The 12,071-nt window shown below is 32.6% G+C and overlaps 1 protein-coding gene across 2 annotated transcripts in view; it reads left to right on the forward strand.

Annotated features, from left to right (window-relative positions):
- LOC132713159 (serine/threonine-protein kinase tricornered-like) overlaps window positions 1-12,071 on the forward strand; it is a 64,161-nt gene that overhangs the window by 26,313 nt on the left and 25,777 nt on the right. For both annotated transcript variants that reach the window (XM_060695645.1, XM_060695644.1), the window contains one exon: window positions 3,143-3,265. In XM_060695645.1, the coding sequence (XP_060551628.1) occupies window positions 3,143-3,265 (123 nt within the window). The remainder of the gene's footprint in view (window positions 1-3,142; window positions 3,266-12,071) is intronic.

Raw genomic sequence — 12,071 nt, forward strand, 5'->3', positions numbered from 1 at the left:
TGCCGCAAATACCTAAGTATAGGGACTCCTAGACAAGGCTTGCCTGAGGCTCTATAATGGTAGCAATGGTTAAAATCATAAGTTATCAATTTACACAACCATAACACATTCATTATTTCATAGTTTATTCTTCATATGGAGCTCTTTTAAGGAGCTTAGTATAACCTGAATCCCTCAAATGGTGTATTACCATTATGGGAATCCAGGGATGATCATTTGTATTCAATGACAATTTTTTGGGCAAATACCTTTAAAAAAAGTTGCTTCATCTGAGGTCAGGATGTTATTTCAATTATTTAGGTAACAAGTTGAAATAATCTACATAATGTCAAATGATTACACCATAGGTTTTGAATGATTTGAATGGTGAAATAAGCAGTTTTCCCAAAGCTTAACAAGATAATGGCCAGCCCCCCTATAGTTCATTATCACATTTTGACAGGTTCAATCAAGGTCTCCAACAGTTAAATTTTACATTATGTAGTCAGTCTTTTCAATTATAAGGGTATATGGTATTATACCACTAAAAAGGGTAATTTCCTTAGCAATATAAAAATGTTACACTATTTTTGTAAATTTCAATTGCAATAACCTCTCCCTTTTACTATTACTAATTAGAATGTTAATTTATAGGTGCTAAGTTTAACATCACATGAAAATTAACACAATTTAGTACAGGTGATTACCTTATTTTATTTGAATGATTAAAGAACGAGGGCCATTGCATTTTGGCAGTAATGCATAGTACCTAACACTTAGCCATGAAAAAAACAACAAAAAAACACTGAGCCGCTCTTGACTTTAATTTTGTAAATGCTAACTAAGGAACAATAACTTATACTGAGTTAGTATCAAAGTACTGTAAATGAGTAGCCAAACTTATGTTACTACATTAGTCTCAATGATGGATCTCGATGTGTGGGCTGGCTTGCAAACTGACTCAGACTAATATCACTCAGGCAATGTTGTACTGTAGTGATTGCCAATTGCACTCATAGCACTATTAAGTACTTTTCATTCTCGACATTTATGTATTTTTCAAAATTTCATCAGAATGTACTATATTAAAGGTCAGTTAAAATAGTATGGAATGAGACATGTGCCCTTGGTGTAAGAGTTAATTTGTTTATGAAAGATTCTCATACAAACTTGTCAATTAAAATATGGAAACAATTTCCATTACAGCACTGTTAAACAGAAACTTGTGTTTTATTTTCTTGCAACAATTGATTCCCATAAAACCTGACAATGATTTGTGGTATTACTTGGTACTGTTGCAGTTAGGTTGTCAGTGCATTTCAAGAAAACTTCCCACTTAACGCAGCATTGAGCCGTTTGCCGATCAATATCGGGCATCAGAAATACAGGAAAATATTCCTGATTTATAGAAGCATTGTAAAACATTTAACAGTTTTTCTGGTGATCCCGGTATGTTTAAATTGGATAATTATCAACTGAGATGGTGGCAACAGTAAACAGTATTGATTCATTGCAAAAATAGTAAATGGAGTAATTATCTGACTGATTAAAATGTGATTTTAATGAGAATCAAAGAAAACTCAAAAAGTTATATAATGAAAACAGTCTATTTAAAGAATTGAAGAAACCTTGTGTACTGAAACACAAGAAAATCTTGTAATTATGCCATAGGAATGTTTTGAGAATAAAAGAAGTAGAAGCATTTTGTTTATTCCTAATCAAAGCAAAAATCATTCTAAACATTTATAAGCTTATTTTTAAATTTTAAATGCAATATAGTCACACAATAAAAAGCAATATTCAAAGCCTCCGGTGTTTGTTCATATAAGATTATCTTCAATGTATTGGGAAAAGCTTTATGGGGTAAGAATATATAAGAGAGAAAAAAATATCATAAGTGGGGTAATAGAGAGTTCAAGGCAAGTATTTGTCATTTATTTAATTATGTCAAACAGTTGTATATACAACCTGTCTAGAATATTCATAAATGTCTTGAACTTTCAGTAAATGATTATGTTTGAGGAGTCTTTATACACAATTATTGTATGGTAATGATGAGGTAAATATTCAAGTTGATGGGCCTGGCTAATGTGATGGGTGAATATTACATTTGCAAGATCAATAGACTTGGATATTTACCGATAATATACATACAATTACTTTTGTTATATGACACAGAGATAAAATTCTTAATTTTTCAAGCTGTCCCAATCAGAGTTAAAATTCTTAATTTTTCAAGCTGTTCCATTTCCTTTTTCATGCTAACAAACCCTTAATAAGAAGACGGAATGACCGGAAAGTTGTTTAGTTGTTTTGGCATTCTATTCCATTTTCAAGCGGGTAAATCTAAATGTTCATAACATTAAAGCTCAGTAAAATGTCTTTTTAGCTTATCTTTGTATTTTTTACAGAAAGAATGCTGTCTGAATCTGTAATTTACATATGAGCCGCGTCACGACAAAACCAACATAATGGCTTTGCGACCAGCATGGATCCAGACCAGCCTGCGCATCCGCGCAGTCTGATCAGGATCCATGCTGTTCGCTTTCAGTTTCTCTACTTGTAATTGGGTTTGTAAGCGAACAGCATGGATCCTGATCAGACTGCGCGGATGCGCAGGCTGGTCTGGATCCATGCTTGTCGCAAACCCATTATGTTGGTTTTGTCATGACGCGGCTCATATGATGTATGTTTTTGATGGATTGGCTTGTACTTGGACAGCTAATACTCAATATATCAATTAAAGCCATTTATGATTGGCTTCTAATAATAGACGGTTAAATTTAGCAGCACTGTATGATGTTATGACATACCATAGTTTTTGTTTTGTGGCAAATAGCCCTTTTAATAGACCATCAACACAGGGAAATTGGTTGTCATATAATAATCAGCTTTAATTGTTATAATATTGATGACAATTTTAGGAATTTTTCTGAATTCTGGATTTTCAAACTTATTTGTAATGTTGGTAATACTCCCATAACACTTCTCTTTCCCAATAAAAGATTTAAAAAGTTTGTGAAATACATGTCATATCATTGATACATGGAAATTTGAGTGTTCCAAAGGCATAGATTCCATCGCTTTTAATGACCAGTTACATCACTTGATATGATAATATTTGTAGTCTCTTGTTAAGATGTACTATATTATATATTTGCAGAAAAGCCAAAAACGTCAGCAACATGCAGTTAAAGAAACAGAATTCCTTCGCCTAAAGAGGTCAAGACTAGGTGTAGAAGATTTTGAGCCGCTCAAAGTTATTGGTAAAGGTGCTTTTGGAGAGGTAAGGAAATGTAAAATGATGTTATATATTTGAGCCGCGCCATGACAAAACCAAGAAAGTGCGTTTGCGACCAGCATGGATCCAGACCAGCCTGCGCATCCACGCAGTCTGATCAGGATCCATGCTATTGGCTTACAAACCCTATTACAAGTAGAGAAACTGATAGTGAACACATGGATCCTGATAAGACTACACAGGCTGGTCTGGATCCGTACTGGTCGCAAACGCACTATGTTGGTTTTGTAATAGTGTGGCTCAATTTTGTTGCTTCAATGATAAATAACAATATTGGAATAAGATTTCTGTTGTTAAATTCCAAAATTGGAAGGAGACCGACATCTATTTTGAAGTTGCAAAGTTAGAATGAAATTACAAAGCTGGAAAGGGGTGTCTGTTGTAAAATGCTCGCAGAGGTTGATGTCACATTACTGGCCCCATGGAAATAAGACAGAGGTCTTTGAATAGGATGGAATAACTATATTGGCATTTCAAGGCATCAGTTACAAATAGATTTGCATTATATGGAAAGTTACACTGATAAGTAACCTTACTTGAACTGTATTGATAAGTACTTGTCATTGCAATTTAATTCATAACCTGTTAAATTTGTGGAATAGATTTGCCCTTTGCTTTGACTTGGATGTAAAGGAATTGAATATCAAATACCAAAATAAAAAAATTGGACCACCAGCGGTATACTGGTAACAAAGGTTAATCATTTTAGGTTTATAGGGTTGAATTTTAAGTTAACTTGAGAATACAAGTATAAATGACAAGTTTTGGCAACATGCTTTTCTAACATTTTCAATCAAGGACTTTGCATAGTGCATTTATGTTTTATTAGTCAATAAAGCTTGCCATTAATAAATATTGCTGTGACAACTGTCATGAGTCATGAGTATTTATAAATATTTACTTAAATCTTAAGTTAATGTTTAACCTGGTTTTAATGTTTACATTGGTAGACGTGGCTTCCTGTATAAAAGTGTTTAAATGGCAGAAATCGTGCTTAGTTACTGGGTGAATTAATATCCTCAATAAAATTCTGGTATTGAAATCCCTTCAATCTTTGTCTATGCAAACATTTTACAAATCTCTTTCTGTTTTTGGGAAGAGAGTGAGCTTATTTTCCTTGTTAAGTTCAACTATTTTGATACATTGTTTTAAATAGTGTCCCTGTCTGGGAAAAATACTTGTTCAGTTTTGCTTTATGCAGAATCAACCTTTAATTAGTACAGTATGTAGACACACTTGTCACTGAGTGTCAATTAAGTTTTTAGCCAATGAAAAAGCTGGATTTTTCATAGATTTTTATATTTTGAAAAAGGAAATGAAAGAGAAAAAGTTGATCTGTAACTTGGCCTTGTAACCTGTCCTAGCTTATGACTGTTACTGACTGCCCCTTTTATTTGGTTATACAATACTTCCTTATTTGACTTAGCAACTGGAGTGGTTTCTTTTGTTTTTTTAATCGTCACGAAATCTGAAATCTGATTAGGTGGAACAACTCAACAAGTGGGAGAAGGAATAATTTACAAGGTTACATGCAATATAAATAATACCGACATTGATTGCTAATTTGACTTGAAATAACCTTGAATTTATTGTAGATTTATGGGTGATTAATGTGCAGTCAGAATACGGAAATGTTCTGTTTAACTTGTATTTGAATAAATAACTAATCAGTTCAGTTTGAAATAATGATTTTGTTCCATTGACTATATGATGAATATCTGTAGTTTCCTGTTTGTTGACTGAATATCATGTAGTTTCCTGTCCCTGTATGAGTGGGTATGTTATCTTGTTGTTATTGATTATATAACATAGAAATCACCTTCAGCTTTTAGATGGTTTGTAAAAAAAAAGTGTATGATCAATGTCATATATTATACATACGTGATTCACGTAATAACATTGCGTGCGTAGATGGCACGTGCCGAGCATTTTAAAGGTAATTTTCAGTCGTAAAAACAAGCTTTCTATATAGTGTCTGTTTATATATAACTTGCCATACAATCTCAATGATGCATTTAAATTGTAATACATATTTTATTGACACATGGTATAAAAGTGTCTGTAAAAAAGGCCTTTTAAATCTGAATGTGGTGAAATACTTGTATTTACATATGATTTGAATTGAATATTGAAGTTTAACATGAAGTGATTATACCTTGGCCCTGGAATCAAGTTTTTATTTTACTTTCAAACATAACAACCACCATAACTTTATTTCCGTACACTATTGACAACTTCTTGTAAACATACAGTTTTCAATAAAAAAAGGAGAATAATATAAAAAAAATACTGGCTAGAGACTGGACAAAATTAGAAGTCTTCCTTAATAATTATATTTTTTCACATATTTCCTTTGGAGAAACAGGTGGTTACGCTTGACCAAGAAATGCAGATTTCCACAGAATATTGTTGTTTAAAACAAGACAAATAGACAAACTCAACCCGTTACCCTTCGGACTTTGTGCAGGTAACTTGTTCAGCCTCCATTATCGAAACTGATTGTCATCACAGAAAAATGAAACTTTGAAGGTAGTCTGCTGACAATAAAAACCCTGATGATCAGACGAGGGTAGCCTGCACAGGTTAAAGTTAGTTTCAGTTTCAGGATTTTTGCTAAAACGGATTGATGAGTTGCACTTGACTTTGCTAACGTCCAGGTTTCAGCTGCACAAGGCATGATGGTCCACAAATAATGATACTGTCAATTATGTAAATGAAAACAAAGTATTTAAACTTGATTTTTGTGCCCCCACGTTAGTGGCGGGCATTTAGATTTACCCTTGTCTGTCCGTCCTTCCGTCCGTCCGTTCACTTTTGTGTCGCACGTAACTCAAAAAGTATTTGACCTAAAGTCATGAAACTTTACAGGAATGTTGATCAGTATGTGTAGTTGTGCACCTGGGTATTTTCGTCTGGATATTTTTAGTATTTTCAGAGTTATTGCCCTTGACTTAGTAAAATTTTGCAATTTTCAACTTGTGTCGCATGTTACTCAAAAAGTATTTGACCTAGAGTCATGAAACTTTACAGGAATGTTGATCAGCATGTGTAGTTGTGCACCTGGGTATTTTCGTCTGGATATTTTTAGTATTTTCAGAGTTATTGCCCTTGACTTAGTAAAATTTTGCAATTTTCAACTTGTGTCGCATGTAACTCAAAAAGTATTTGACCTAGAGTCATGAAACTTTACAGGAATGTTGATCAGCATGTGTTGTTGTGCACCTGGGTATTTTCGTCTGGATATTTTTAGTATTTTCAGAGTTATTGCCCTTGACTTAGTAAAATTTTGCAATTTTCAACTTGTGTCGCATGTAACTCAAAAAGTATTTGACCTAGAGTCATGAAACTTTACAGGAATGTTGATCAGCATGTGTTGTTGTGCACCTGGGTATTTTCGTCTGGATATTTTTAGTATTTTCAGAGTTATTGCCCTTGACTTAGTAAAATTTTGCAATTTTCAACTTGTGTCGCATGTAACTCAAAAAGTATTTGACCTAGAGTCATGTAACTTTACAGGAATGTTGATCAGCATGTGTAGTTGTGCACCTGGGTATTTTCGTCTGGATATTTTTAGTATTTTCAGAGTTATTGCCCTTGACTTAGTAAAATTTTGCAATTTTCAACTTGTGTCGCACATAACTCAAAAAGTATTTGACCTAGAGTCATGAAACTTTACAGGAATGTTGATCAGCATGTGTAGTTGTGCACCTTGGTATTTTCGTCTGGATATTTTTAGTATTTTCAGAGTTATTGCCCTTGACTTATTAAAATTTTGCAATTTTCAACTTGTGTCGCACGTAACTCAAAAAGTATTTGACCTATCTAGAGTCATGTAACTTCACAGGAATATTGATCAGCATGTGCAGTTATGCACCAGGTATTTTCGTCTGGATTTATTTAGTATTTTTAGAGTTATTGCCCTTCACTTAGAAAATTTTTGCAATTTTCAACTTGTGTCGCAAGTTACTCAAAAAGGATTTGACATAGTCATTAAACCTTATGGGTAGGTTGCTCAGCATATTTAGATTTGCACCTGGGGTTTGGCTTGTGGATTTATCCAGTATTTGTAGAGTTATTTCCCTTGACTTAGTAAAAAGATTGACAGAACAGTGGCGCGGTGGGGGCACCCGTGTCCTATGGACACATTTCTAGTTTTTTCATGTTTCTCATTTTGAAGGCAAATATTGGCATTATAATTATTAGAGTCCTTCACTTTAGTTAAATCTTTCTGTTTCTTTAGTTTTATCGGATTTAGATGGGCCATTGTACATTTTCTGTGGACGTTGTGGCCCGTGTCAAGGAAATATACTCAATAAACAAGTATATCAGAAACTCATTTATTGCTATTTGATTCATATACATCTTGATTTATTATCAACCAAAATGAAATGAAGATTAAACTTCCTATGAAACAGCCTAAAAAGGGAAACTTATCCTGTGTACCTGCGAAGTATTTGTTTACATTTTACAGTATTACAAGGTCTTGTATTAAAGATGTATGTTTTCAATATTGATCTCTTGACAATGATAAAAGTTAATGCAAGATTAATGTTCAAACTAGGGTTATAACAAGATATGAAATATTGACATGTGATACACCGGATTATACACCGGATTATCTGTCAAGATTCTCGGCCGAATGACAAACATTGAATGACAAGGAACAAATGATATCTCTCGGGTTTGAGGTCACTATATAAAATACTGTCTTGTACCTGAGTCATTATATATTTTAACACAACATTGTGGTTTTCTTGTTGTATAATGTTTGTCTCTTTCCTTGTAAGAGTACATATTGTGGTTAATAGATATTTTGTTTTAAGAGTTCTTTAATGGTCTTTTAAGTATTTTACCATATGGATATGGTCAATTAATCATTGTTATATAAAGATTTCCTTAGCTGATTTTACCTATAGGTTATAGGGACTGTACTCTGTGAGTGAAAGGGCGGAGGGACCCTCATTAGGCATAGAATACACATATCTACTTATATTATATTTAGGGCTTGTCTTGCAGTTGATTTTTGCGACGGACGCGCCCTCAGGCGCGTTCAGAGCTAAGTCATCTACACATGGGATTTCGTTGGCTACTATCGCGCAATGTGTCCTAAACCAATTAACAGCCCAAGAAATAGTACATGAATTTGATCCTTCAAAACTCCCATGCTTTGTCTGGATATCTTAATGTCTTCCATATTTAGCCTTTTCAATTTCAAATTAAGTTATCCAAGTTAAAATATGAACGTATATTATTGATAAAAATGTTGTAGTCCCGTAGTATTATTGCGCAATATGCAAATTACTGCTGAAACGATTTACCGCTGTCGAAAAAGTAGGACAGCAAATTATACTTCAATAAAGGTGTAACCTTTGAGTTCCAAGACATTATTAGTAGGAAATAAATATTTCTACATTATACAAAACATTATTATTAACAAATCAAAAGTTTTTCGTGACTCTAGGATAACTCGCGCATTAATAAAAGAAGAACTATTTTCGTGACTCATACCGCGGGTTTAGCTGAATATTCAGCAGTTATTAATATATTAGATACAGTACAATGGCTAGTATAAATATCTATTTTTGAAAATGCATGTAAGACACTTTACCGCCATGTAGTCTTTCATGGTAAGGAAGTTATAATATCAGTTCTACTTCCGATTCTTGTGGTTTGTTTACATATTTTACTAGGTCATGATATGAGTTAACCTTCGCTATTCTAAAAATAGATTCTGTTTCACCTGTTCTGATTTTTGGACAGGCGATTAGGAAGTACACATTAAACATGTAATTAATAAACCAGCGGATTGTAATGCAATACTTTTAGAAATGCTATACAATTGTAAGAAGCAAACAAGTTGAAAATGGAATTTAGTGTGAAGTTGAAAAGGACAACTAAACACTGTAGTGCTTAAGTGACATTTAAATTAAAATAAAAACGATGTGCTCTGGCCTCTACATCTTTACCTTGTAAATAAAAAAAATCTAAGAAATACACTATTAATTGCTGATGATTTTAACCAATTTATTTTAATGAGACATATCCAAGAGAAATAAAAATACAAATGACTTATATTTTATTGTCTGTATGCCCACTATGATATAACACGAAGCAATTCTAAATAGCATTCTCAAATGTATAATGTATTATGTTTGAAGTTTATTTGCCTGGATTTATTCTAGAAATATTTCGTTGATAGTTTTTTATCTATTTACATATCATTTCTTAGAATAAATCGATAAGGACACTGATTTACAAGTTTGACCAGAGTTTTTAGGCATAAATTTCATTCTGTATTAAAGTGCTTGAAAGTAGAAAATCTGAATTATATCAATTTGGGACACAAAATATATTGCTCTACAAATCTCGAACTTGTATGGAACAAATTTTCTCTGTTATATATTTTGTGTTTTGTTTTTTGTTTTTTTGTTTTTTTCTAAAAGAAGCCTTAATTAATGTCTCTCCGGTTGCATGTCCGTCGCATTCAGTGCTGCAGCACTTTGATTTTACTTTGCAGAGGAAATATCAGCCACAAGATTTCCTGGATATACCCAGGCAGAACTTGCTCCAATTAAGACACACTGGCTTGCCATTCATTATTGAAGCTTCTGTAATATTTCAGTAGTTCAATTATTAGTGTAATATGATAGGTCTTTCAAACTGAATTATTAGATACAGAAACTGATATTTTTTATTGCATTTTTAATTAAAGGTGAATATCTGTTGAGAGCATGATACTGGTTAATACACCTCAATACTCATGATTTTAGCGCCAGGTGTTAAAAAACTAATATATAAACAAAGATGACATGTTGTTGTTGTTGTTTTTGATAGGAAAATATGTGTCCAAAGGCACATTATGCCTAAAAAAAATATATATATATTTTTCTTTCTTTAGAAACGGCAAACATGAGTTTTATAACATTAAAAATAATTTAGATGCCTATCACCCTGAATGTGAAATTATTTGTGCATGTAGTGAAAGAACCAAAATGGAAACAAAGTATTTAAATATTTTGACTTCCATACAAAATACTAAATCACTATAACTGCCTGAAAATAGGGTAAAGGTAGAATGATTAAGAAGACATCTTGAGAAGTAATTAGGGATAAGTCGGAGTTAGTGATGATGAAGGATTACTTAAAATCCTTGTTTTGAACCTTTCGGGCTTTCAGATGGAAGCCCCATGCCTGAATTAACACATGTACAGTTCCTCGTGCCTGAATTAACACATCTATACATGTAGTTGTTCTAAGACTTTATCAACCAGACAGCAGCTGTAAAAACATCAGAATTTAAACAAAAAATCAGATTCACCAAATTTTGAGATTTGAGTTTATAAATCCTATTTCGTTCAAGCAAGAAGTTGATATGATATTTTTATGGTTTTTTTTTTATAATTTACAGATTTCATAAAAAATACACCTTATTTCATGCTTTTTGATTTGTGCGTAGGTGTAATTTTGTTTATTTATTCATGTAGATAAATTTATAATATCCGGATACACTGATTTCTCATACATGTTTATATACAGACCTGCTTAAGTTATGATTTTGTCACTTGCAGCATAATTCTGATTGATTTCCTTTATGTAACAAGTTTAAACATACTTTTTCTACTTTTGATAACTGCCTTGATAATTGCTTTAAAAGATTTTTGTCAAAATATTAAGCTTCTGAACATAGTTACCTTAAACACCCCTACTCCATTCTGTGTCTTAAACACCCCTACTCCATTCTGTGTCTTAAACACCCCTACCCCATTCTGTGTCTTAAACACCCCTACTCCATTCTGTGTCCCCATTTTGTCTTATCTAATCATTTTGAATAAAAAAATTGAAACATGTCCATCTTGCTGTTGATAATTTGATATTTGTTGTCAACATTAATTGCATATATGCCTAGTTTATTGTGAACAAATTTTGTAAATGCTCAAAAAAAAATTTGCTTCATAAATTGTTGCTATCGTTAATTGGTGACATGAGTTGGTGATTTATACCTTCTTTAGGAATGTTGAAAGTTTTATTGCAGTTTTGACAGGTTATATTATGGGCTCTAGTTAAATAGTCAATATGATATCAGATTCCATAAAAAGTATATCGGTAGATTAAGTGGATAAAAATTGAGAAATTTTGTACCAAATTTCAAATTTTATCAAACTTTATTGATTGGAAGTCTTTTAAAGCGACTTTTAGCTTTTATTTTCTGTTGGAAAAACAGTTCTGTGTTGTTTCAAATTAAGTATTTCAGTAATTTTATCCTGGAAAAGTGCATCATATCACTGTTAAGTCAACTACAAACAGCGTCTTGAGTAATGAGTGCTATTTATTAAATTATAATGTGTACATGACGTTCGTTTCTAAAAATACAAGATCCGGACACAAATAGTCTGTTTAACTTGTTTAAATATACAGAGCAGACTGGTAGTTTAGAGGTTTCAAAAGTCTTCCTTATTGCGGAAAATTTCATTTTCCATCTTAATTTTTCGATTTGAAAATTACATGTAACGATTTATCTGACAGTAACAAATTTAACCTAAAGAAAAGCTGAAGGCTCAATTAAGGAAGGTGGAGGGAGTTAGGTCCACTTGACAACTTCCTGAAAGATGCTACTTCTTGATAATTACTAGCTTCCTGCATTGTTGCCGACCTGGAACAAAACTCATAAATCAGTTATTATAAACTGTAGCACCCCTATAACTTTGTAATTGACTTTCCTTGCTTTTGAATATGTAATTATTGTTATTTTGACAAGTTGATATTAAAAAGAGGTCAAGTTAACGCACCTATA

Source organism: Ruditapes philippinarum, unplaced genomic scaffold, assembly GCF_026571515.1.
Source record: "Ruditapes philippinarum isolate M1 unplaced genomic scaffold, ASM2657151v2 ctg312_1_1_1_1, whole genome shotgun sequence".
NCBI classification, from domain to species: Eukaryota; Metazoa; Mollusca; class Bivalvia; order Venerida; family Veneridae; genus Ruditapes; species Ruditapes philippinarum.